Source organism: Netta rufina (assembly GCF_964035555.1).
Source record: "Netta rufina genome assembly, chromosome: 20".
NCBI lineage: Eukaryota > Metazoa > Chordata > Aves > Anseriformes > Anatidae > Netta > Netta rufina.
Genome location: NC_140144.1, coordinates 1,908,572 through 1,934,615, shown reverse-complemented (window position 1 = coordinate 1,934,615; position 26,044 = coordinate 1,908,572). Strand labels below are relative to the sequence as shown.

At 44.9% G+C, this 26,044-nt stretch overlaps 1 protein-coding gene across 7 annotated transcripts in view; it reads left to right on the top strand.

Annotated features, from left to right (window-relative positions):
- The window catches only part of ZNF618 (zinc finger protein 618), a 178,819-nt gene that overhangs the window by 52,832 nt on the left and 99,943 nt on the right, over positions 1 to 26,044 (top strand). For all 7 annotated transcript variants that reach the window (XM_084299151.1, XM_084299154.1, XM_084299150.1 and 4 more), the window contains exon 2: positions 17,074 to 17,117. In XM_084299151.1, the coding sequence (XP_084155277.1) occupies positions 17,074 to 17,117 (44 nt within the window). The remainder of the gene's footprint in view (positions 1 to 17,073; positions 17,118 to 26,044) is intronic.

Here is a 26,044-nt window from a genome sequence, read left to right as displayed (position 1 = left end):
ATCCCAGTGTTGATCTATTAGTGGGGTATGCAAAAGGCTGTGTGAAAACAAATACAGAAGAATCAGGTTTTTTTAAAGATTTGAAAATTTTATTTATATAAGCTATTGGAAAAGACAGCTTAGGAGAGGGAGCAGGCTGTTTGAGGGCTCTTGTAGCAGTCATTTTGGGTGGAAAGCATCTTTTTTGCATCACCATTTTGATTCTCTTTCCAGGAAAATGATAAGATGGTGGCTCTTGGTTTTGCTCACTGTGTATTTCTGAGCAAACACTGTGGAAGAAGATTTGATCAATGTCTGTAGGAGCAGAACAGCATTTCCCACGTGTCTTTATTGGATTTTCAGGAGTGTTTTCCCTTGGTGAGTTATACATGCAGCAAAACCTTGTAAACCTGGCAGTGGGATTTCCCCTGAAGTGTGTGCTTTCAGTGTGCCCCAGCTCTGTGGTGAGTGCTGGGCAGGGAGGTGGTCAAAAACCTACAGAAACTGGGTTTCTGACTCAAACTTGAGGCTTAGAGCTCTAGTTAGAGCCATACTTTAAATAAAGCAGTCGAGATGGGGAAGGGAGGGTAGCATGAAGAAGTGCTGAGGTTAATTCTAGGTCTGACAAGTGCTGGTGCCTGAGAAGCTAAATCATAGAATCACAGAATATCCTGAGTTGAAAGGGACCCATAAGGATCATCGAGTCCAACTCCTGGCACCACACAGGTCTACCCAAAATTTTAGACCATGTGACTAAGTGCACAGTCCAAACGCTTCTTAAACTCTACAGTTGGAGGAACCCAAAAGCACTCCAAGTGTCTAAATCACTGAGAGAACAGAAATAATACCAGCCACAGCAACTCTTATGGGAAGAGAGAAGAATCAATGCAGAAATTAGGGGCATTTAAGGCCACGAATGAAAAAACCTTTCTTGCTAAATCCTTAAAGGTCTTTCCCCAGTACAGGGCTGTATGATGCAGTTAGATGCACCAGGGAGGCAGTGGGATCTTTGGAACATGTGTCTGGGTCTCCAGCCCTCCCAAAGTATTGCACTTAGCTCTGCTTGTCAGGCTTCATGCTGTGCTTTTTTTGGTCTGGCATAAAATTAGTTAAATGAGGCGGTGTAAACATGGAAAGCTTTGCAAGTTTAGTTTAGAGTTTCTAAATAAATACAAAAGACTGCCGGTGTATGAGCGTGTGTGGGAGAGGATGGGCTGACTTGTACGGCAATCAGCATCCTTCTACGTTTGCATATTGACACCAGTGCCTTTTTTAGACAGTAACTCTCAGAATAAGGTTTGTGTGCCTAATTCATGCTCCCCTTGTCCATTTTGTGCTCGTCTGACAGTGGAAAACTGTTTGTCCGCCGTATGATTTGGGAGCAAGAGTTTTCCCAATTGGACTGGTTCTTGCAGCATCGGGCATGTACCAGATAACAGCCCCTATCCTGAGCCGAAGTGTGTCACGCCAATAATAGCATTAAAGTTTTAAACTGAAGGGATACTTTTTTGTGGTGGTTAATGATTAATTAGGTCAAATTCTCCAAAATTAGACTGCTGAAGAAGGAATGGGCCAACAATTTGCATTTTTCACAAAACCTTGCAGCAGCAACTGATGTGGGCTGATCCCACCTCCCCCACCACATGCTCTGTCCCATGCCCCAAACTCATTTGTCCCCAGAAGACATTCATTTTTAAAATTGTATCCATTAATATCCCAATTTCCTTTTTTACCCCCTTTTCAAATCTTGCATTAAACCCCTGTAGATTCTGCTTTAAGTAGGCAATTAAGCTAACAACATAATTATATCCCTTAATGCTCATTTTAACTGGTTTAGAGAAGAAACAAAAGGGAAAGCAGCTTCAAATATATGGAAATAAAAGCTCCATTGTAAAGATATTTTTGATACCCATGTGATAATTTGTGTGAAGTGTGGAGTTTGCTCATGAGTGGCTGCAGGAAAGCCGGGAGGTCACAGCTGACAAGCCTCGCAGGCAACGTGGAGTTGTACCTTTGAGTGTCCTTTTTCTGAACCTTATTCTGGCTGCAAATTTAGGGGAATCCCAGGAGACTTGAGAGTATGTCCACTTTGTACTACAGTATAGTGGCTGCATAGCTGCGGTAGGATAGTTTTTTTTATTACCTAGGCAATTAGTCACAAGAGACCAATACACCGAGTCCGCAAGCTGCCGCCTTACCATATGTATGAGTGGAAAACAGAGCTGCAAAATAACATTGATGGAGAATTATTGTAGTGAATCTCTACCAATTTAGTGAAGCTCCTTTGCTCCCTGTGCAGAAGCAGGGGAATTGCTGCGTAGTGCCCTTGTGGTAGCAAGCAGAGTAACTTTGATTCTGTTTGCGATTTTCTGTAGAGTGCACAACGTCCACAAAAATCTGTTTGTGAGGCACAAAGTTTTACGAAGACCCTCCAAGCTTAAAGCCAGGAAGCTGCTTTGGAATCTCAGAATTGAGAACAGAAATGAGGATGCTGTTGTAGTTTACAGAATTGTGCCTTCCTTTTCACTCTCCTTTACACACTCTGATTCCTGTAAGGAAATGGAGGTGCCATTCGAGCAGTTTGGCCAGTGTTTGATTATAGGACAAGTGCCTCTCTGACCTGCGAGGGTCCTGTCTCAGCATGCGAGTGGCAGTGATCTAGATCTAGTGGAAATAAAATACTTATCTTTCTTAAGAAAAAGAACAAGAAGCTGTAAGCCCTGGGCAGTCAGCTGCCTACCAGCTTGTGTTGTGTTGGGTATCTGCTCCCACGGGCTGTGATGTGTAGGCACCTTGGTTTCTGGGTGCAGGTAGTATGGGGAAATATTTATACAATTACAGCCTTCAGAACATCACTTAGACCTGCAAGATGCTTCCTCACACGTTCACCAGTCACTGGAGAAGGTGTGAGTGTCAGAAGGCATTCCCCAGGGATGACCCACTCCTTGACTTCTCTGCAGACACTGCCCACAGGAAGTGCAGGGAGCATCTCTTGGAGGTGCAGTTTCATGGACCGCAGCTTCTGTTAACTTAAACATGAATGTGGTTTATTGTTCTTTTTTTTTTTTTTTTTTTTTTTTTTAATTTCACCAAGAAATAACTTATTTAATAAGACTTTTCTATTTTTTCTAAAGTGGTCTGTTTCACTAGGGTAGAAATTTGAAGTTATCTATGTCATCCCTGCTGTGCCGAGCAGGTCCATTGCTAGCTGTGCTGGAGCGAAGGAAAACCATATATCATACTGCGAGATGGAATCCTTTACATACAAGGTTTTGGGGTTTGCAATTGGAAAAGGAATACAGTATAATTGACTGGATGTTGGCTTTCCATCCTTAAATGCTGCATAAATAAGTGAAGGAATTGCGGTAGGAAGATAGGTTTTCTGTAGTTTGAATATCATCTATTGCACGACTCACTAGTGCGAGAGCAGGGAATATTTTCAATGTAACATCCTCATTTATCTCCAGTCTCCGTTCAGTCCCCATCCCTCTTGTTGCAGCTGTTCAGCTTTTCTTGGCAGTGTAGAGCTTGTCTGTGGGACACTTTGCAGGCTCATGAGCCTGTGCCCTAATGAGTTGGAGCAATTCAACCTTACTTCTTCTCTGACCTTGCCCATTTTTTTCCTTTTTGTATGAAATACATCATGGCTTATTGCCAAGTGTCTGCAAGCCCAAATCTCTGACCTGGTGTAGCTTCAGGAAACATCCATAGCTCCAGCCTTGGGTGTCTGCTCACCCCTTCAGAGATGTGTTGCAGCGGGTGAGGAGGTGTAGGGTATTTGTAAAGGGCTGGAGATACCTCACTGAAGTGGCCAGCTTGACAAAGCAGGGAAAGGCTGGAGTGAAGATACATTCCTACCTCAGTCTGCTGCTTTTGTTTATTTGTAATGTTGAAGCTCCCCAAAAGGCTCTCCTGCTCGTCAGGGGGTGTACACCTCTTGTGTCCTCATCTCTCTCCAGTCAACCTTCTCCATGTCCTCCTTTCTATTTAGGACAATGTGGAGGCAAAGTGCATCAAAGTAGAGATCCAGGATGGGGTTTAGGGATGCAAGGACAGTACCCAGTATTCACCAGACTTTCACACAGACACCCCAAGTTGTTGCATCTTCCCATACTTTTAATCCCACACTTGGAAAGTTACGTGCAGAAGACAATTCTTGGGCTTAAAATTTTTTTCCTATGTTTGGTAGGTTTAATTTATTGGAGATTGTGTGCCATAAGGCACTCCCAAAATTTGTGGTATACCATACTCCTTGGGTACAAAACAGTTTATATAGAAAATATCCACTGCTTTCACTGTGATTTATTTATGATCCCAGTGTGAAACAATCCACCAAAGGTGAATTGGGTGTGACTGTGTGACTGCCTGTGTGACTGCCACAGCATGAAGCATTAAGTAAGCATCACTTTCTGCGAAGAGGTTGTGGAAGTGGGTGTATGCGAACTTTTCCCAGCTTGACATCTCGTACTGTTCATGGTCAACAGGAGACTGGAGCAGCAAGGAGCAGGTTGACAGAGAATTTCTGGAGGAGGAAGCAGCCGTTGGCCTAGGTTTTGTGTTCTTTTTCTTTTTTTTTTTTTTTTCACGCAAAGGACTGTGGCTCTGTTGTGGTGGGCTCATTGTTGTGGTGGGCTCATTTCTCAACTTGGAGGCAGAACCAGGCACTGGCAGCAGCAGCCTGTGCTCTGGGGAAACCCAGACTTCGTTTGAAAATTCTGCCTTAACACTTGGGCTCAGGGATTTCTCTCTGCTTTTTAGACATGACCAAAGGCCGCCTTTGAATTCTGGGGAGGCAATCATGCCTCCTTTCAAGGGATTCCTTGCTTTCCTTTCAAGAGATGTAGCAGCAGTTACTGGTCTGCAGGCTTACAGAGGACTAATGATGCAGCCTGCAAAATTCAGTCCCAAAATGGATTCTGTAAGAACATTTGTACCTTTTTTCACATCACAGTTGTGGTTTTCCAGCACTGCTCTGACAAAACCTGTCTAGTGGCAGAACTGTGCAAATAATAGATTTTTTGTTTCCTTGAAGCACTGACAAATTGAAAAATTCCTTCTTGGGTTGAGCCAAAGGAAAAATATATCGATTTTAATTTTTGTTTTGAAAATAAAAAATAGCATTTGGGGGTATATAGTTTTGGATTGATCAAAATTTGGGGCTTGCAAGTACTTCCTTTAGATTTTGAACATACCTTCAAGTTCTTGCTTTAAAAAATAAATAGGACAGATATTTTGCCTGTATGAATCAGAAAAAATTTAAATGTCAGACCGTGTCACTTCCACTTTGAGTGTCATACTCCATTGTATGAGTACTTCAGCAAAAATGACACTAATCCATGCAATAGTCGGTCCTGCTATATAGCTACACTTCTGGCTGAAAATAATTTCCCTTCAGCTCTATGCCCTTATTTTTTTTCAGCTCTATGAACTATAGAGAATAGAAGGTCATGAAGGCTGGGTCTGGGTGATGTTTGTCCCATAGAAGTGCCTTGAAAGAGAATTTCTTTAGCCCAGGCAATTACTGAAAGATGTCAGTTTGGGAATGACAGAAGCAAAGGCTGGTGGTATGCAGAGAGAACCCCTCTTCCCAGCCTGGTTTGAGGACTTGAGGTTTGCAGGGCAGGTCCTGAGACAGACTGGCTGCTCCATCACTGCGCCCTCCACGCTCGGCAGCCCCTGGATTGTCTCCAGGAGAGGAACGTGTCCCCGCAGGAGCGCTCCCACAGCCTTTGCGTTTCAGCTGTACCCAGGAGCAGTTGGTTTTTCTCTTCTGTTTTTTTCCAAATTGCCGTAGTTCTCAGGAACTCACCCGACTTTGCTGAGGGCAGCAAGACATTTTTTTGTCTTTTTTTTTTTTTCTTTTCTTTTTTTAATCTAGGAGGTCTGTTTGTTTATTTATTTATATCTGCTCAGGGAGTTGATCTGTTGATATTTATAGGATTTGTGGTTGGCTGATGGGGGTTATTTTGCAATCAGAATTTCTAAGATTTCTACTTTAAGCCTGCTTTTTTCCAACTTTGTTTTTTTCCCTTTGTTCTATTTTTTCTTTTTTCTCTTTTCTCTTTTTACTCTTTTGTCTTCCTTTTTTCTTTTTTTCTTTTTTTCTCTCTTTTTTTTTTTTTTTTTTTTTTTGAGAGATAGGCAGACTAAACTCTTTCTGAATTTTCCCCCTGTAATTACTGCTCTTTTTTAAGTTTGAAAAAATCATCGAGCTTTGTGTGCCATCCCCCCTTCTTACTTTTAGGTCAATGTGGTTTGACTTTTTTTTTTTTCCCTTTCCAAAGTAAAATTACCACAATTTCATGCTATTAAAAAAGCCAATCACACAAAATTGGGAGAGAAGGTGACGATCCCTAGGTAACCTTCCAGTGGTAAACATTTGTTTAGTTTCAGCTTCTTAGCTCATCTCTGAGCACTACAAGGGGTTTCTCTTGTAAGGCTAAAAAAAATTATTTTACAGTGATAAAATAAGAATTTTATTCTTACAGTCCTGCTCTTAACACAGTTGCACTGTGCTCCAATGTATCTATGTCCATGGAGGTATTTATTAAATTATGCATTTTTAATGCTGGATACTAATTTACTGCTTTGGATTATCATTTGACAAATTTTTAATATTTCATTATGTTCCTCAGATATAAAACTGAACATCATTAATACCTTGCATCTGTACAGTACAGTTAATTATGAAAGGATCCAAAGCATTCTCCAAAATTTACAAAAGAATGATTAAAATTCCAAAATGTACAGTTCTGCCCAGGGATCACATTGCTACCACGGACACACAGATGACAGGGCAGCTGCTCTGGGACGTGCCTCACAGTGTCTGCAGATTTAAAGGGCAAAGTTTTAGTCTTATGAAAGCTTCTTCCAAGAAGTACTTCATCACCGGGCTCTTCCGCGGCTCCTCGGCCCATGAAGCTGCGGTTGGTGGATCTCCCCCAGGCACAAGCTGTCCTCTGAGGATGTTCTGGACATGATTTGCTTTTATTTTTTGTTTTGAATGTTTTCTAATGTATTGGGTTCGGACTTCTTGAAGGTCACAGGCTCCTGTTGGAGACCAGCGCGGTGATCTGTGGGGTTCTGTGGCATTTTCGCACTGGGAAGCAGCAATGGGACTTTGGGGTTTCATGGACATCTGTCCAGGGAGCTACTGTGTTCAGGGGTGGTTTTCCTGTAGATAGGCTTGTCTCTCTCTTTCCCAGCACCACTTTCAGTGCTCAGAGAGCAGAACTTGAGCATCTGAAACAGCTCAAGGTACAGGAGCAGAGGTGCTTCTGGTGAGCCACCGTGCTGTCAGGTGATTCACCAGCTCTAACAAGCATCAGGAGTGCTCCTGATGGCAGAAATGCTCCCATGTAGCCTGTATCTGCATGGTGGAGTTGTACCTGAAGGTGCTTTAGAATAAGGACATCCCATGGTTTGAGATCTTGTGGTGTCTCCTGGCTGGTCGCCGCTTGCAGCTGCTGCCCCAGGGGCCGTGCTCCTTGCAGCACGGCTCTGCTGCCCTTGGCTGTTCACTGTCCCTGTGGCTTCTCATCAGGCTCCTGCCAGCAGTGCCCTGTGACTGGCATGGAACACAACAAGTTCTGTCTGAACACCAGGCAGCCCTTCTGAGCTGTGCAGGTGACAGGGCACTGGCACAGGCTGCCCAGAGAGGATGCGGAGACCCCTCCTTGGGATCTTCAGGAGCCCCCTGGACGTGGTGCTGGGCACCTTGCCCTGGGTGGCCCTGCTGGGGCAGGGCCGGGCCGGGCAGAGCTGTGCAGGCCGTGCCCACTGCATCGCTCAACACGTGTGGAGGAGAGGTGCTGGCGGCTCCTGCGGGCTGGGTAACTCATGCCACGAGAGGCAACCGCAGCTCCGTCGGATGTGGCATTTCAAAGCAGAGCCTACCTACGCAGAGCCAGGAGATGCGCCTGTTTGGAAACGGCAGAACAAAATGTGTTTAACAGCACTTCTGTAGTAAAATGTGTGGGATTCCGTGTATAAATAAGTCCTACTATATTTTTTTTTCACGTGTGCTTGCAGCTTTTTAGATATGTTTGTTTTATCAACTTGGAAAGTTGCCTGTAACAGGATTTTTTAAAAATTGATTTCCTGAGAGTTTCCTGTGAAATTGGAAACCTGGAGAAATGGGTGGATTTCTGAAATACTATCGCATGGTTTCTCTCCCCCTTTTTTCCCTAAGTAAAAAATAATAATACCCTCCTCCCCCCTCAAGGTTTCATTCCATATACATTTATTCTTTAAAAATATTTCCAGCTGTTCCTTTTGCTGGGAAACTCATACCATCTATAAACAAGGGCTTGATTCAGATAATTCTGTTGTTTTGCCTGGTCACTCTGATTTTCCAGCTTTTACAATATGAGAGTTCAGAAGTAATCAGTAATGGTTTTTCTCCTCTTCACCCTCAATTTGATTATTTTTCTCGTAAAGAACAGAGTAAGAAGAGTGTTGAGCAACAGGAGATGGAAAAAATATTTTGATTACTTTTCAGTTGCTTATAATCAAGGAGTAACTCTTTAAATCCAGGGCAATTTACTGCATTGATTTAATTCATAATTTTAATTTCATGACTTTTTTGAAGAAAAAAAAAGACAAAAACAACAGCATACTGAGGTGCATCAGGTTGAAGCTTTTTAATACTTGTTTGAACAGTTGTAGTTTTAGGTTAAAATTTATTTAATGTTCCCTTTCTTCTGTCTACCTCTGCCAGAATACGCTACTTGAATTTCCCTGGGCTGCCACAAGAGAAAAATTGAAATTCAAAGCACAGATTCCACCAGTACTTTCAGCAAGTTCATAAAATTACTCATATGAATATTCCCTTGACTCAAAAGCAACTGCTTGCAGTCCTTAAACCTGTCTGGGACTATCTGAAGTATTGGGAGCCAAAGCAAATGGTAGGTGACACGGAAATCCTGAGTACTTCAAAGGCAATTTTTTTCAGTTTCAGGAGCAAAAAGCTCTGGAGTTGTTCAGTGCCTGGCCAAGCTGTTTGTGATATTTTGATCTTTTTTTTTGCTTTCATGTCAATACACTGGCATTAAATCTGGAGGGTAGTTTTCATCTTGTAATCCATGATGTGGATATAACTGTGAGGGGTGCCCTTGGTGCAGGACAGGAAGAGCTGGAGGTGACAGAGATGGCCAGAATTATTTCTTCACTGATTTTGCTGTTTGCGTGGCTCTCCCAGTTACGAGCTAGCAAAACCCTTAATGTGCCTTTTCCAGCAGGGAGTAAACCTCTTCAGTCTGAAACTTTTAGAAGAACTTGTAATTACGAGTTACTGAGCCAGCTCAGAAACTGGGTGGCTGCAAGTAAAACACACAAGTTATTAAGTTAAGATTATAAAATGGAAAGATAATCAGTAATAAGCAAGAAGTAAATACAGTGAAATTTACTGAGAATAATTTCCAGATTTTAATCACTTTTATTATAATAATAGTAATTATTATTATTTGTCTACTTACAATTTTCACCTCTGTGCTCCAACTTTTTCTGCCTGAGATAAGAGTTTGGGGAAAAGTTTGAGCAAACCAAGTCCAGCCGCTTTCAAGACCAAATAATGTTTAAAAAAAAAAAAGAAAGAAAGAAAAAGAAAAATAATTCTTCTGCCAATACAAAGAGAATTGAAATCAGTGTAGAGAGGGCCCCTGGGTTAAGTCAGAACTGAAACTCTAAGCGTGGAAAGCGTCATTCTCATTTCAGCTTCTCCAGTGAAATCTTGTGCTCATGTCTGACCTTTGGGCTGCTTTGGGCTGTGGAGCTCCTGGCTCCGTCTCCATCAGCCATATTCGGGAAGTGCTGAGCAGCTTTGGGACAGCTGGGGACCTTCAGGGAGGGGGGCTGCTGCCTTCCCCAGGCATATGAGAGGTGTGAAGCGTCATCAGCTTTTAATTCTCTCTGTTAATTCAGGGATGGGCACCCGGGAGAGACAAGGTACAGATCAGTCAGACTCTGTGCATGGGATCACCCGGGGGGTGGCCCCGTGGGGACGAGAGCATCTCTTTGCAGCTCTGGTGGTTTCTCGTGGAGGGACACTGCAGTGCTCTTGGCTGTCCTTGCACTGTGGTGGTCAAGCAGCACCCCTGGCCTCAGGCGCTGGGAACCACCACCTCTGGGTGCTGAATCATGCTGATAGACCATGCTCTCTGCCTGAATGCATTCCTTGACACGTGTCCTTTCTGGGACATTGGCCACCAGCAAGAAGGAGACACAGGAACCTTAGATGATGGTGTTTTCCCACCTAGAAGTTGCTGTGTAACAACTGATTTCTTTATACTATGAGTAACTGGTTCCAGCAGGCATTGACTGCATGTGTAGATGAGGTGGATGAGCTTATGTTAGTGAGCTAGCTGTAATAAACTCATGAGTTCTGCTCAAACGTGCGCCAAGCATGCAGACTTGTTGGTGGCCAAGTGGGGTTGGATAGGTTAATGATGGGTTAATGTTGTCCCAGTGGCAGTGGGGATGCTCTGTCTGTCTGGTGCCTGGGAACTGGTGTGTCACGGCACCACAGAGTCACCTTGGCAGCTTCCAGTGAATGAACTTTGGGAATCTAAACATTAAAACAAGTCTTTGTAGAGCTCGGTTTAAATAATGCATATGCAGAAGTATCTGTAGTCCTGTTGCTGTATTCTCCTCCAGCACTGGGTACGCTGAGTTACAGACTGAAAGATTTCAGTAGATGCATTGGTCCAGTCACTGATGGGTGGACCTGTCCCAGCGCCATTGATGCTGCTTGGGTGAGCCCAGCGCCTGGTGATTGTTCCTGCGTGGCTCTTATGTCCCTGATTGTCACCCTTGGTGCTCTTCTCACCTGCTCACCTCTGGCTGGGCTGGGGCTTCGTGCACTTCTGTGGCCAAGGTAAGAGTCACCACCTTTCTCATGGTGACCTCGAGTAGAAAATACTCCCACTACTCTTATCTTGGAGTGTGATTTGTTTTTAATACTGGGTTTTCCACCTTGCTGCAGGAGAAAGCATCGACCTCAGTCCCTAAGTGCTCTGAATTTTCACTGCAGCAAGACATCAGCTGAAGGAAGGGGAGGAATTGCCCCAGATGCTCAGCACTAACTCAGCACCGCTGTTCGTCAGGGCAGAGCCCGCGATGAGCAGGGCTGGGTGCACCCCATACCCGGGGCTCAGCTCTGCTGGTGCTCCCTGCCCTTCTGGGGGAGATGCCTTGGTAGAGCTCAGATTTCCTCCTCGTTGAATTTCTTTTATTATTATTATTTTGGTTATTTCTTGAGGGGAATGCTGCAGCTGAGGAAATAGGCAGCGCATTCCTCCTTGCCAATGAACTTAGTTGTTCCCTCATGGAAAAATCATCCCTTTCAGAGGCTCGTGCAGCCCGTGTAGATGTGCTAAGGTAAAGGGTAAGGATGGGATAAGCCAAGCCAAAGCTTTCCAAAGCATCAGAGATCATTTTGCCTGGTGTAGGGGATACTTTGACTCCAGGAAGTGCGTGGGCACAGATGCTCAGCTCACCCAGCAGCTCAGCATCACTCCCTGCCTTTTGTTAAACTTGGGGAGCGTCACTGAGCTGGGACCGGGTGGAGGGAGAGAACAAAGTGGGGGAAATGCAGAGGGCTGCAGTGCAAAATTCATCACTTGAGCTTTTCCTTAGCATTCCCATGTTGACAGTGGGAAGCAAAGGGCACGGGTGTATGGATGGGTCCTGGTGTTCTGCAGATGTTTTGGTGTAGTAGTGGGTTTCTTCTCTCTCTCTCTCTCTCTCCTTTTTTTTTTTTTTTTTGGTTGTTCTTTAATGAAAGTTAAATAGGAAACTGCCAGTGTCTTACCGTTTGTTTAAAAAAAAAAAAAAAAAAAAAAGGAGAAAAAAAACACTTCCTGCATTTTCTGTTGCTCTGAAGTTAATAATAATAGACAGTGCAGGTAGGTAGGCCAGCAGTTATTTTTATGGCACATTCCTTTGTAAGATCTGTTTTCAGTCGCTTATCATGTTGCCAAATTTTAATTATTTGGGGTGAAATTTTCCATGCTGGGTATCTGTTTCTGGCTCCCTCCTGACCTGTATGTGTGTTTTGTGTTTTGCCGAAAATGATTCAGCTGTCTTTGGGAATGTATTCAGATTGCTTTTTTTTTTGCCCTTTTTTTTTTTTTCTTTTCCCTACCCTCCCCCCCCCCCCCAGGTAAAACAAACAATTCCACCCTTCCACAAACAATCCAGTGAGTTAACCCGCCTTACTCTGCTTTGGGAGAGGTTGTGAAAGGACCTCACAAGTTTGGATAAAAACATGGAATTGGTAGTATGGGTGAGAACAATTAATTCTTATAAACATTAATTAACACGGGTTGAATGCAGTGCAGTGGAGGTGTGTCAGGCAGCAGTTTGGGGTCGATACTGGTGGATTTTGAGCTGCTACCAGCCCGTGTGGGTCCAGGGCTCCCTGTCCTGTCCATGCTGGCCCCAGGGTTTGTGGTGGTAACTTCAGTGATCAGACAGAAAGCCCATGCCTAAGTCTGAAATCTCATTTAACATTTTAATGCTTTTTAGTTGTTAATGCTTCTCAGTAACTGTTAAAATGTCGTGTTTTCTTTTCCCAAAAAAGTGTAGCCCTTTCTCTAAACATGCATTTCTGGGGTCAGTTGTACATCTGCTTGGACTCCTAATTTTTGACACTTTATCCTGCTAGATGTTGACTGATACATTTTCTATTTATCTCATGATTTACTTTTTGCTTACGACTTGAATTGAGGAACATATGGCCAGAAACCACATTCTGGTTTTATGCATTTTAATTTAATAGATATTTATTTGTATTAGTTTTGTTTAACTACCTTAAACGTACCAGATACATACAAAAGTACCTTTGGAATCATATTTTGAATTGTAAATTATTTTATGCAAGAAGCTGCGCTACTAATTATGCAGCAGGAGCCTTGCCTCTGTTGCGAAGCTCCATGTCCTGGTGGAGGCGAGCAGAGCCCATCCTTCCTGGCTCATGGACTGGCAGGCAGGCGCAAACACTGCTCTTCTGCTTTTTCAAGTAAAAATGAGGAAGTCCCTGAATTAAATTAACTGGGTAAACTGGTGTGCAGATGATTTATCGTTCCTATTCCCGAAGACACTACTTCATTGAAAGCTGCTCTCAGCCATTTCAGTATGTTCTGGTTGCCAATGGTTGAATGGCGATTTCTACCAATTCACTGCTTTAACTTTCTTGGGATATTTCTGCTCCTTAAATGGGATGTTCTAGAAGTTAAAAGCAACATTTTGCTTTATATGGGTTAATAGTGTGACCTGCTAAAGTCATCAAAACTTAATATTTGATTCTAAATCCAGCTCATTACAAAATAAAAGAACAAAAGCTTGTTTCAGCCAGGTTTTTAGAAACATGTGCAGCATCTCCCCATGTTCCCAGTGCTGAGTGTGAGCCCGAAGCTGAGCGGGAGAGGAGAAGAAAAACCTTTTGGGTAGGGCCATGGGCTGGAGGCTTGGCTGGTGCCACCAGGGATTGCGATGCACTGTTGTGCTGGTTTCTCAGGCTGGTCCAGGTGGCGCTTGCTCAGTCTCTGTCCATGGAGCGGGTCGCTGGGCACTGCCTGGCCATGCTCAGAAATAGCCACGTGTCAAGTGGCTCAGGCTGGCCACAATGGCCATTCCTGCAGGTAGCTGCTCACAGGGTGTGCTGCCACCCAGCCCTGCACCAAAGCCGTAAATTCAAGTCCTCAGGTCTGTGACAGGGAGGTTGTTTGTGAATTTGATCTGTTTGGGACCAGCAGCCTGGCAGCAGTCACCTCTGCCCAGACCATGCTGTAGCTGCAGCCCCAGCCAGGCTTCGCCGGGCTTGGCGCTGAACCAAATGGAGCTGTCCCTCAGGAGTCGCGACCGAGATAAAATGCTGGTACAGCAGATTTGCCACTTTGGAAACTGGAGCAGTGTGTGAAGGTTTCTCCTAGTGGCACCTTTGGTGAGGATGGGCTTATTTAAGCATCCAGAAACCTTTCAGAGAGCCAGCCTGGATCTGATGTCCTTCTTTTGGTCTGACAGATCCAAAATAGGAAGTCAGGTGGTAGCTTGCAGCAGCCCCTGAACAACCACGCCACTGGTGTCCATCAGTGAGATCTTGAGCATTTTTCCACATGGGCAGGCTGGGAGATGGTCTCCTTCCCTCCAAGAGCATCTTGGCTGGTGTTAAACTGCCTGGATTGAGAGCTCTCTTCTCTTTGTGGTTCCTTTTTTTTGTCTTTTAAAACAGAAATACGTAATGTTGGTGTGGTCACACCATCACATTTCCCTTTCTGTGCTCCTCGTGCATGTCTCACCCTTTACACTGATACATGCAGCAGCCTAGGATGGGGCAGCCCATGAATTGCTCAGGAAAAGAAGTTAGAAAGCAAAAAAATTGTCATTAGAATTTATTTAAAAAAATAAAGTAGAAGGGGGAAATAACAGAGCAAATGCACACCAAACGTAGAAGGTAAACAAAAAATGAAGTAAATAATACATGTAAAACTGCCAGGGGTCTTCTGGTGCTGCCTCTTCTGGTGCTGCCTGTGGGTCGCCCACATCACGAGGTGATGCCGCAGGTGGGCCTGGGTCGGGCCTGGACTTGGGCCTTGCGTGTGGGCGCGTTTGTCCTGAGCCTCAAGTGTGGATGCCCCATCCTGTTTCTAGCACGTCACTTGCTCGACTCCAGATACAAGTAGGAAAAGGAGCAATGTCTGCATTGGGCGGGGTGGTAAATCAGATGAGAGGTTGTACACGTGTGTACAAGCATAAAGTATGGCGCTGGGCTATCGGCACGTTTCGTGTTGGAGCACGCTGCCAGCACCATGCTCTCCAAGAAGGAATTTGTACCTAAAGGATACCTTGCTTACATGGAGGACAAACACTGCAAATTCAAACAATTTTCCGAATTTGAGGCTTGATGTAAGCTGCTGACGTGCCTCCCTACTTCCCAAACCAAAATCTTTTAATTTTGGGTGGATAGCACACAGTGTTGCCGCTGGAGCGGTGCAGCCTGGTGATGGGAGGGCAGAGTTTGGCTTGGGCTTCTGCGCTGGGGGACTCCTGGAGCTCAGGAGCCTTTCTGCTCCGTTCCTGTTCTGGGGCTGCTCGTACCGAGGGGCGCGGGAGGTGGCTCACGGGCTGCCCGTGAGGCTGGGCTGTACGGAAAGCTCTTCAAAGGGGTGGGCACTGATCTGTAGGGGAGTTCGGGTAATGCTGATGCCATAGCACCCCACAAGGCTTTTGGCCTGGCTTTATGTAAAGTCTCCTTTTTATCTTTTTTTTTTTTTTTTTTTCCTTTTTTTTCTTTTTTGTACACACAGATCTAATCTTCTAGAAAATGCCCTGAAGGTTTGAGCAATCTACCAGTTGCAGGAACCCATAAAGCTTTTTTTTTTTTTTTTCCCATTGTGTAAGCATGACAAATCATTAATTTTTGATTGATTGCTTTGAATTATGGGTGCTCTGACATCCTTTCTGTAGCTGAACAGCTGTATAACAAATGAACATATCAGTGCTCACAAAAGATTGGAGATCTAACAGAAGCAATTACATTGTCAGCTCCTCCCTTCTGGCTTTTCCCAGGCAATGGAGGGAGGAAATTTTTTAACAGAAATTCCTCAAGTGGCTAACAATAATAATAAAAAAAAATACCTTTTTATAATTGAATTAGATTTTTATCTCTTCATTTCCAGTGAATTTCTGAAACCTTCAGAAGCCAGGATGCCTTTCTGCCTTGTGTAACTCAGAGAATCCCTTTGAACAAAATTTCATCCAAAGAATTAAGAAAAATAAAATCAAATTGTAATTTTTTGGTTGCTATTCCTTTAAGATTTCAGAATTGCACCAGTGCACTAAATGTGACCTCCATAACTTTTAAATTAAGAATTTATGCTGGCTTGAAATTTATGAAATATTTCAGCATGAAAGAAAGCCTTTTTCCCTCAGGAAAATTGAGCAATAAATCACAGCACTCTCGATTTACTGCCCTACAGCCAGCCAAAGATAGGATTTTTTTTCCTTCCCCCCTTCGTTCTGAAAAAAAAAAAAATGTAATCATATAAGACAGCTTAGCTGCTATCCTCCCACTCTCTAGAATTTTTAATTTCAGCTGTTTCTGCTTGGATTTATTTCCAATATTCCTGCTCGGCTTTTCAATTTCCTCAGTTATTAAATTTTAATTCAGTGCATTAGCATTTAAATTAAAAAAGGGTTTATTTTATCGAAATCGTTGGCTAGCCCCCATCCTGCTGCACATGAATTGCCTGTTTCTGCCATTTGCACAAAATGTGAAATGCAGCTAATATCTTTTAACTTGTATTTGCACAAATTCAGAAATAAAATTTCTGGGTTTGGAATAATATTGTCTTTCCAAGGAAGCCTCTAATCAGAGAGCTGGAGGAAGGAGGCAGGGAGGAGGTGGCAGCTCCTGCTCATCCCCTTCCTGCTCATCCCGTTCCTGCGACCGGGAGGGCAGGACTGGGCCGCCCGCAGGCGAGCCAGGTGTGTCTGGGCAGGGAGCTCCCCTGGGGGCTCCTTCCCTGCAACCCGGCCTCCAGGCAGGGCAGGGCTTAGAAGAGTCGGGGCTTGGGATGAGGAGCTTTGGGATGACACCCAGTGCCTCCATGCCCAATCCAGCCCGGCAGAGCAAATGCAAGGCACTATGGGATTTTGGTGTAATTTTAGGCTGTTTGAGCTTGGATGCTTTGAATTTTCTTCCAGCAAATTGCGTATTTTGGCCTTGTTTTCCTCCTGCAAAGAATGGATTGTTGCTTTAAACTTGGGAGGTTTCTGGTAGAGCACAACAAAATAATCGCACAAGTGATCTCCACCAGTAGTTTTTGGATATATCATGGGGATGGGAATAAAAACAAAAAATCACCTTCTTGGTGGAGCTGTCTCTGAAGTCCTGCCTCAGTCTCTGGAAAACTTGGTGCACCTGCTTGGATTTAAGTGCACGACACGTCCTGCCAAAATTAAACATGCAGGATGCATGTGACTCAGAATGGAAAAACTCAAGGTGGCTTTGGTGCAGAAGGCATCCAAAGTGTTGGAAGACAGCCTTGCCTTTCTTGACCTAAACAGCCTTTTTTAATGTGTTTTGCCCCACAGGCCGACGAGAGCAACAGCACTGGGAGGAGGAGCTCTTCCAGCAGGTACGTGACAGTTTTCTCTTCTGTGGTGTGACATGGTGGGCAGCTGCAGCTCTGCTGGGGTGCGCTGCCCCGTCTCAGAGATGGGTGGTGAGGAGAATGAGATGGGAGTTGTTAGAGTGCAGAGGCCATACACCCATGTTTAGACTTCTCTAGAAATGGATGCAAGAAAGATAATTCTAGCCTTGGGGTCCACAAGGAGATGTTTGTGAGTGCAACGGGGGGGCCCTGTGGCCATGCCTTGGTGCAACAACCATCACAGCACGCAGCTCTGATGGAGACTTCAGTCCGTGCTGCACAGGCTGGCTGGGGAAAGGGCCCATGGCCCAGAGGAAAGTGTGGCACAAAGGCAGGGGAGGTGCTGAGGCTGGGGCTGTTCATGCTGTGGCCTCACTACCTCCTGCCCATCGGTGCTGTGGGGCATCTTTCCTTGCTGGGTGCACTGGGAGGCGGGAGGTGCACTATGGATGGTGCTTCTCCATCTCCGAGGGGCAGCTGGCCACCTAGCTTCCTTTCTCAGTCAGACAGAAATTCATTTTAATTGGGTTTCCTTTGGAAAGGTGTGCCAGGAGGACAGGGCATGGCATGGCTTTGGTGCTGGTTGGGTTTGTGTGGTCCTGTGAGCTGGTTCCGCCTGTCACCTGTCCACCAGCAGCATGGCAAACTCATCGGCCAGGTTTAAAAAGTTTTGTGGTAAAAATAGGTGGAGATATAGGAGCTGAGAAATGTGAGGCTGGAAACGGTGTCAGCACTGAGATATACAGGGGAGGGGAGCACATGGTGTGGGAAGGGGAGAGGGCTGCAACAGAGAATGGAAACATCCACGAGAGTTGGTAGGAAAGTTAGGGAAGTGCCAGCACGTGGTGAGGGGACCACCACCCACACAGGGCATGTTTGTGGGTTACATCCGTTTGCGGGTTACATCGGCATGGATGGGGGAAGATAGGCAATGGAAAACAGGAGCCAGTTGACTGCTGTGGAAAAAGTCATTGCAGTGCCGGTTTTGACACCCGTCCTGGTGTCACCTCCATCAGCATCACCTGCCCTGTCCTCAGTGCAGCCCTTTGCAGCGAGCACCAGATCCCAGGCACTGCCGGCCTCCTGCAGAGGTGGAGCCGTATTTCATGCCCTCCTGTCTGCACTACCCAGTGGTACCATCTCTCTGCTAATGGTATTCCGGAACACCTTTCTACTTCCTCCCAAGACTCAAAAGCACTAAGGAGATCTCCAAAATGCTCTGTGCAGCACTGGGTGCTCCGTGCTGCCACAGCCACCTTTGCGAGGTTTCCAAATGAAACTGCCATTTTGCGGTGCTGTGGCGGTGCCCGGCTTTGGGCACCTCTTGGGTACCTGGTGGCTGGGGCTCGGTGGGCAGATTTCAGCATGGGGGAGCAAGCACCAGCATCGGATGTCTTATGCAAAGGAAAATTTAAGTTTTCCCAGCTGGGGAAAGCTCATCAGTGAGGACCAGCAGTGCTTGCTTTCAGAATGCTGGGAATTAGCCTGGACAAAGCACTGGGAGGAAAGCTGAAAATTGGCTAAGGAGCTGAGCATTGCTTGCTTCCCCCAAAGTTTTTATCCTGACTTTTGATCTGATCTTGTAGCTCCCAGTGGAGGGTTTTGCAGTGCTGGTCCATGAGCTCAGTCTCATGTGGACACAGATGTCTCGCAGGTGTCTGGTGTGGATGTCCTCCCTTCCTGGGCGTGCAGGAGGTGCCCTCGGGCTAAGGACCTGAGCATCCTCTTGGGTGTGAGCCAGAGCCTCTCCAAAGGCAGGCACCCAAACTTGTAGCAGTGGCAGAACTGCTTCCAGCAGCATCACTCTTTATGTACATAGAGAAAGAGCGTGAGGCTGGCCATCACATATTTTCTTTTAGAAAAGTGAAAACAAAATCCACTTCAGCATCTGCCTGGCTGAACAAAAGATATTCAAAAAACATTTAAAAAAAAACAAAAAACAGTTGTTTAAAAAAAAAATGCTGTCAGTGACTGAAGGTTGAAATTTGGATTTGATGAAATCTTCTGAGGCCACTAATGGCTGGGGATACAGAGTAGTTGTTTTTTGAGGTTGTTGCTGCTTGAAACTGTCTCATTAATTGCAAGCTATCATGTTAGGTTTTAAGTATTCATTTATATCAGGAAAAAGTATAAGCAAAATAAGGTTGCCAGGGCAACTTTACCTTTTTACAATTTTTTTTATTATTACTTTTTTTACTATAGCATGCTTGATATTAATGTGGTGACCATAGTATTGGGCCGCTCCTGTTTTTATTTATTTATTGGATTGGATTGATTTTATTCTGTTTCAAGTAAATGTTAAAAGCTCTGAAGGCACAGGATTTTACTGATCTTATCACCTCTATAGCTCTGATTGGGCCTGTGTGCTGCCTTTGAAATAACATTGGTTCAGCGTGCAGCCATTTTCAGCTGAGAATTAGTGGTGGCAGAAAGCGCACTGTTTCCTACCTTATTAACTTGTATGTGGATCCTGTACCTCACTGTATGCTTGTTAATGGGATATTTTAAAAACCAAGGAGAATTGTTAGGAGCATAGGAAAACTCTTATTTTAAGGGAGCGAGAGGAGAGATGGCTGTTTGCCTTGGAGAAGATGACAACTAAGAGACAACATGACAAAGCTGTGCATGTTATTGAACACTCCAGAAAAGGAGTAGATCAGAGACTTCTTTTTTTCCCTTTTGCAAGAAAAAAGAGGCAGTCAACAAAATTAAAAGGTAGGAAATTAAAAGCCGATAAGGATTCTTTTTTCACAGAATCACACAGAATCACAGAATCACAGAATTTCTAGGTTGGAAGAGACCTCAAGGTCATCGAGTCCAACCTCTGACCTAACGCTAACAGTCCCCACTAAACCATTTCCCTAAGCTCTACATCTAAACGTCTTTTGAAGACTTCCAGGGATGGTGACTCCACCACTTCCCTGGGCAGCCTGTTCCAGTGCCTCACAGCCCTTTCAGTGAAGAAGTTCTTCCTAACATCTAACCTAAAACTCCCCTGGCTCAACTTAAGCCCATTCCCCCTCGTCCTGTCACCAGGCACGTGGGAGAACAGACCAACCCCCACCTCGCTACAGCCTCCCTTGAGGTACCTATAGAGAGCAATAAGGTCTCCCCTGAGCCTCCTCTTCTCCAGGCTGAACAAGCCCAGCTCCCTCAGCCGCTCCTCGTAGGACTTGTTCTCCAGGCCCCTCACCAGCTTCGTTGCCCTTCTCTGCACCCGCTCAAGCACCTCGATGTCCTTCTTGTAGCGAGGGGCCCAAAACTGAACACAGTACTCGAGGTGCGGCCTCACCAGAGCTGAGTACAGGGGGACGATCACCTCCCCAGCCCTGCTGGTCACACTGCTTCTTATGCAAGCCAGGATGCCGTTGGCCTTCTTGGCCACCTGAGCACACTGCTGGCTCATATTCAGCCGACTATCCACCATCACTCCCAGGTCCTTCTCTGCCTGGCAGCTCTCCAACCATTCCTCTCCCAGCCTGTAGCTCTGCTTGGGGTTATTGCGCCCCAGGTTCAGGACCCGGCACTTGGCCTTGTTGAACTTCATGCAGTTTAAGTTTTCTTGCATGATGGGCTGTTGGAGCTGTTGGAGCATATTGTCAAGAGCTGGGCACTCGAGTGGCATTCAGGAGCTCAAATGGAGGATGTCATCTCTAGGAGACAAGGCTCACCTGGGTGACCCATGGTGATGTGGGTCTCTCTTCTGGATGAGAGATGTTTCCGGGGGATCAGTTACCCTGCTGCTGTCTGTGGAAAGTTCCTTTAACCTTCTCCTGAAGCCCCTCCTGAGCAAGGGAAATAGATCTGGATTCACTCGCTATCTGCACGCCAGCCTTGTAGGGCTGCGGACCTCAGGGTGGCTGTTGGGAATCCTCACGACACCATCACAAGGCAAACTGCTTACCAATAATTAATGTCAGCATTCAGATGGTGGGCTCTGGATCTCGACAAGAAATAATTGAAAAACCAAATGTGCAATTATGTCTGACAAGCAGCGTGTGCTTTTCTTGGTCACCAGAGCCTTGTGTAGTCATGTGTTAGACACGGTTTTATATAATTATTACTGTTTATGTGGTGGGTGTCAAAGGAAGGAAGATTTTTAGTTTCAAGTCCTCCGTTGGCTATTTATTTTAAAGTCATTAGATTTGTTTTCAGACTTAACTACACTTAATGTGTGAGACTCCTGCTGAATAAATCAGACCCTGATATAGGAACTGCATCTGTTTGCGGAGGGAACGGAGCCAGCTGGAAGCTCAGCCCCCGTCTGCACGAGGGCTGTCACCAGCCGGGGAACCCGCTTGCAGCACAGATGTAGCTGTGCAGAAAATCGTGCTTCACTCCCCAAACGGAGGTAAATCCCAGACCCGCTGGGTCTGTGAACTGGCTGTGAGAGCCTGGATGGGTCCTGTAGTTACTGCAGCATTTCCCAGCACTGTTGTAAGGGTCCCAAAGACGGTGGGAGCTTTCTTGGAGGTGAAGCTTGAGCAGAAGGGCTGTGCGGGACATGAGCATTTCCAGCGGCTCCTTTGGCTGGGATGTCGAGGTCTCCCAGCTCTGACGTGGTGCACTTTTCCCTAACATGTCAGAGCAAGCTGTGGTGCTTAGGTGCTCTGGCAGTTTTGGTCTTTATCAAGAAGATTGTTGTCAGGAAAGGTTGTGTGTTTTAATAGACCAAGATAGCTGGAAAGTACTAAATGTGCTGCTTTGTTTCTCTTCACTAGATTTTAATTTGTAGTTTTACCTCTTCAAAAATTATGTGATTTCAATAAGATGTGTAAATAAGACTATTTCAGTAAGATGTTTCCACCTGGAGGAGAAGGTGCCAAGACGTTCTTGCACCTACTTTGCTCCTTTGCTTTACTGGTGGTATCTTTTCTCCTCCTTCCCTCTCTGTGCATTCTGTCCTTTGCAGACACATCTTCATTTGCAGCTCTTTTAACCCAAAGGGAGGTTTGCCAGGGATGGCACCATCTCTTCTGCAGGCTCCTCTCCCACCTGACCAGTCCTCAACATGTCCCCAGCTTTCTGGGAGGAGGATCTCCAGGAGTGGCCAAGCATGGGTGGGCATCCCTGGGACATGGTTCTCTGAACCTCTAAAGAAAGTTCTGCACCCCACGAAGGGATGTGTGTGAGTGTTTCTAAGAAGCCAAAGTATTTAAACTGTTTCCCCTTCCTTTACAAGGCCACCCATGGGATTTTCAGTCCCAGAAGAGCTTAAGATACCCTGATCCTGCATCAGAAAGAGACAAAGTATTAATAACCAGGCAAGGTATTTAATAAGTCTTGGTGCTCTCTGAAGGATTCTCACTAGCCATCTTCAAAAAGGTGCAAACAAACCAATCAGCCGACCAAAAAGGAACAAACCAACCCCCCAAGAAATCCCCACTAGCTGATTTAAGAGAAGTGGACAGTGGTGTTAAGTTCTGTGCTGTGATGAAGACAAAAACTGTGGGAAACCTATGCCGCTTTCCTTGAAACACAGATCAAGGTCAAGGTGCCGTAGGTGTACACGTAAAAGATGAGACAACAGTGCATAGATGTATCCCAGCGCCCATGGAACCGACATGTTCTCTGCATAATCCATGCCAATTTGCCAAGCCAGACCCAGGAAAGCCTCTGATGGCTTGAGGTGGAGAAATGTGTCTTTCTGGAGATGTGAAGTTCATGAGACGCAGTAGCAATATTGTCTTGGGCAAAGCTAAGTTACCAGGACATAATTTTTCTTAGGTCATTTGCTCTCGTGGCCAGCTTGTGGTTGTTCTGATAAGAGCTTATAGTCTTCTATCTTGTTTACTTTAAATGCGTGTGTATCTCCAGCAACAGGACATCTGCCACCTCATTTGTATCACTCCCCAGCTGAGGAGTTCTTCCAGTCCCGAGGTCCTGTCTCCTTTTCTGGCCGTCTCTTCTGTTTGCTCATTTTATCCCATTCTTCTCACGGCCGTGCTGTGTCATGCTCTCACCCATGGGTCCACGGCAGTCTGGTGTGAGCTTCTCCTGGTGGTGTCGGGGGACCTATGGAGGTCTGCAGACAGTTGTCACCCCCTCAGTCATTTCTTAGTCAAGCAACATAGAGCTCTTTCGCTGATATAAATAAATCCTTAATCTATTCTCTTTGTTTTTCCCTGAATTTCTTTGTCTCTGTTGACATTTCCACGCTTGAAAATTTAAAGACGCTGGCAGCTATTCTATTATCATCTTAAATTTAGTTTTTAACCTGCATCATTTGTATGTCACAGTTTTTATCAGACTGAATTCTTTTGCTTTTGGCAAACACTGAGCGTTTGTTTCTTGTTGGATAAGCCCATTTTTATTTTTTTTTAATTTGGTTAGACTTCCCTCTTCAAACCATCCTCAAGATACTCCTAATAAGGACTTAAGGGAATTTGTTTTGCTAATAACTTAGGAATTCTTTGTGGCTCTTTACTATTGTTCATGTTTGTATTTTAATGTTTATTTTCTAGAGGAGAGGCAGCCTGATTTGGTCCTGTAATTTACCTGTTCTGAAGGATTTGGAGCTTTGGAGCTGTTGAGCATCCCTTGAGGAATGAACACACAATTAAATTTCTCTTACACTTACTGAAGCAGTTTGTTGTTAGGAAAGGTTGTGTGTTTTAGTAGACCAAGAATGTTCAAAAAAAAAAAAAAAAAAGTATGCTGCTTTGTTTGTATGTTTTCCTTAGATTTTAGCAGTTTTTTCATTTATGGTATTATCTCTTCAAAAACATTTTATTTCTTTTATGTCTTGAGACCCTCACTGCTACAAAGCTGTTGATACAGCATGCATAAGAACTCTCTGAGCAGATGAACACATATTCCTGTTAAAAATTTCTTCTTTTTTGCATTGGGGGATTCCTGCTAAATGCAGGCATATGTGTTCTGCAGTCAGTTAAATTATGGTGACGGTCGAGGTTAGGATCACTACGTAAAGCTCAGAACATGATGGTGCAACAATCAGGCTAGAACACTAGAAATCACTTCAGTTGATGCTTTCTTGAGATTGTGCTGTTAGTTGGTCCCTGGGGTCCTCGTGGTGCTGATCATGCTATGCATGATTACCACCATGCCATGTGTTGGATTAGTTAGTTTGGTGTTTTTGAAAGTTATTGCCTCTCTTTTTGGCTGATGTTGCCTCTCTCTGATGGCTGGCTGCCATCTGAGGCAGGTAGTGATCCAACTTGATGCATCTCTCTTCTAAAAAGCTCTTAGGTTATTCTGAATTTATGAACTCCATGACAGCTGTGGTATCTATTGAGCAACGTTTTTCCAGGGTTGCCTAAATGGCAGTTACAGTTGTATTTCTGCCTGCAGAAGGATGTGGTGTCACACTCTGATTTTAGTTTGTTTTTGGAGGGAAAAGCAGAAAACTTGGATGTGTCCCAGGAAAGGACAAGGTTTTGGGCTGTATTTCATACCTCAGAAATTATCTTTGCATGTCCAATTAATGTGATCTCCTCAAATCTAATTGCTAAATTTGCAGGATGGGTCTCAAAGCCCCTGAGAGTTGCACATTAATCCTGGTTAGCCTCAGCTTATTTTGGTTAGTTTGTAAGTGATTACTGCATTCCAAAAAGTCATCTCTGGCACAGGGTGGGTGCACCAGCCTGGTGAAGCAAACCCTCTGGCTGACCAAGGATACAGCCCATAGGACTCTGAATGAAGCAAGCAGAGAGATTTGAAGTAACACTTCCAAGCAGCGACCTTGAAGTCCTCGAAGCATGAGGTTCACATGAGCATGTTGCATGGGCTCTGACCCATTTTTTTTTTTAATTTTTTCTGTTTTTCAGCAAGTTTTGCTCCTCCACTGATGGAGGTAGGAGGAGTTCCAATTCCCCAAAATGATTTCAGAGAACGAGAGTATACAGGTTCTTCTTGTAATGTTTGCTTTCAGAGGTTGTACCCACACTTTGAGAATATGCAATGGCATCTTGGTGATTCTGAAAAGAACTGAAATCTCCTGGGGGAACGGTAGTGACCATGACCTTCCTGTGCTGATCCGTTACCAGGAGTTCGTGTTATCAACGTGCAGTAGCATGTGGTGCCACCAGCATGTGGTGCTACCACTAAGAGTGCTGCTGGCGTTCTTCTTCCTTCTCTGGTATCTGTGCTTCAAAACGTGGATGGGTTCCCAAACACTTCTGGAAAGAATTGTAAGGTATATTTAAATGTGTGTACAGTATGTATTAAGGAAGTGTGTTCACTTTACTTCATTCAAGAGACATCAGGAGAGGTTGCTTGCTCCTATGGAGGGGAGATTCCCAGTAAGAGGATCTCTTTTCTGGCAAACCAATTGGAGCATGACTCAATGACCAGAGCGAGCTATCCATGCTGGAGATATGGTGCTTGTTTTGGAGGATAATGACTCATAGGAGAGACCCAGAAATGTGTTTGTTACTCCAGAACTTTGCACATCAAAATCAAGGCAGCCTCCATAGAAGAGAGGCACTAGATCAAACTGCAGGTGTGCTTTTGGCAGAGGAACAGCTCTAGAGCTCAGGAGGTTGGGTTGGATGAGTAGGTTGGTTGCTGTGAGGGAAAATTTGAAGCAGGAAGCATCGAAACTAGAAGCAAAATGTTCAGCTGTGTCACTGGAAAAAAATACACGTAGCCCCATCTTTTCTCTCTTTTAACCCTAAACTTGAAAGCCTTTTTGCCCCGTAACATCTGTGAAAGAGGTGGCCCTGGTGGAGGACACCAGGCAGTTCCCCTGCTTTCTGACCCACTCCACTTCTCTCCTCCCCATGCAAGGCATGGTGCCCACACAGTGGGGCTGCCCTGGGGAGCAAACGAGAGCTAAGAAGAGGGGGTAGGAAGGGCACCGTAAATCATTTGTCAATCAAGCAAATTTTCATTTTAAATCGTTGTTTTTCTGCTTTCATCATCTCCATGTAAACTGAGAGTTCATTACCAGC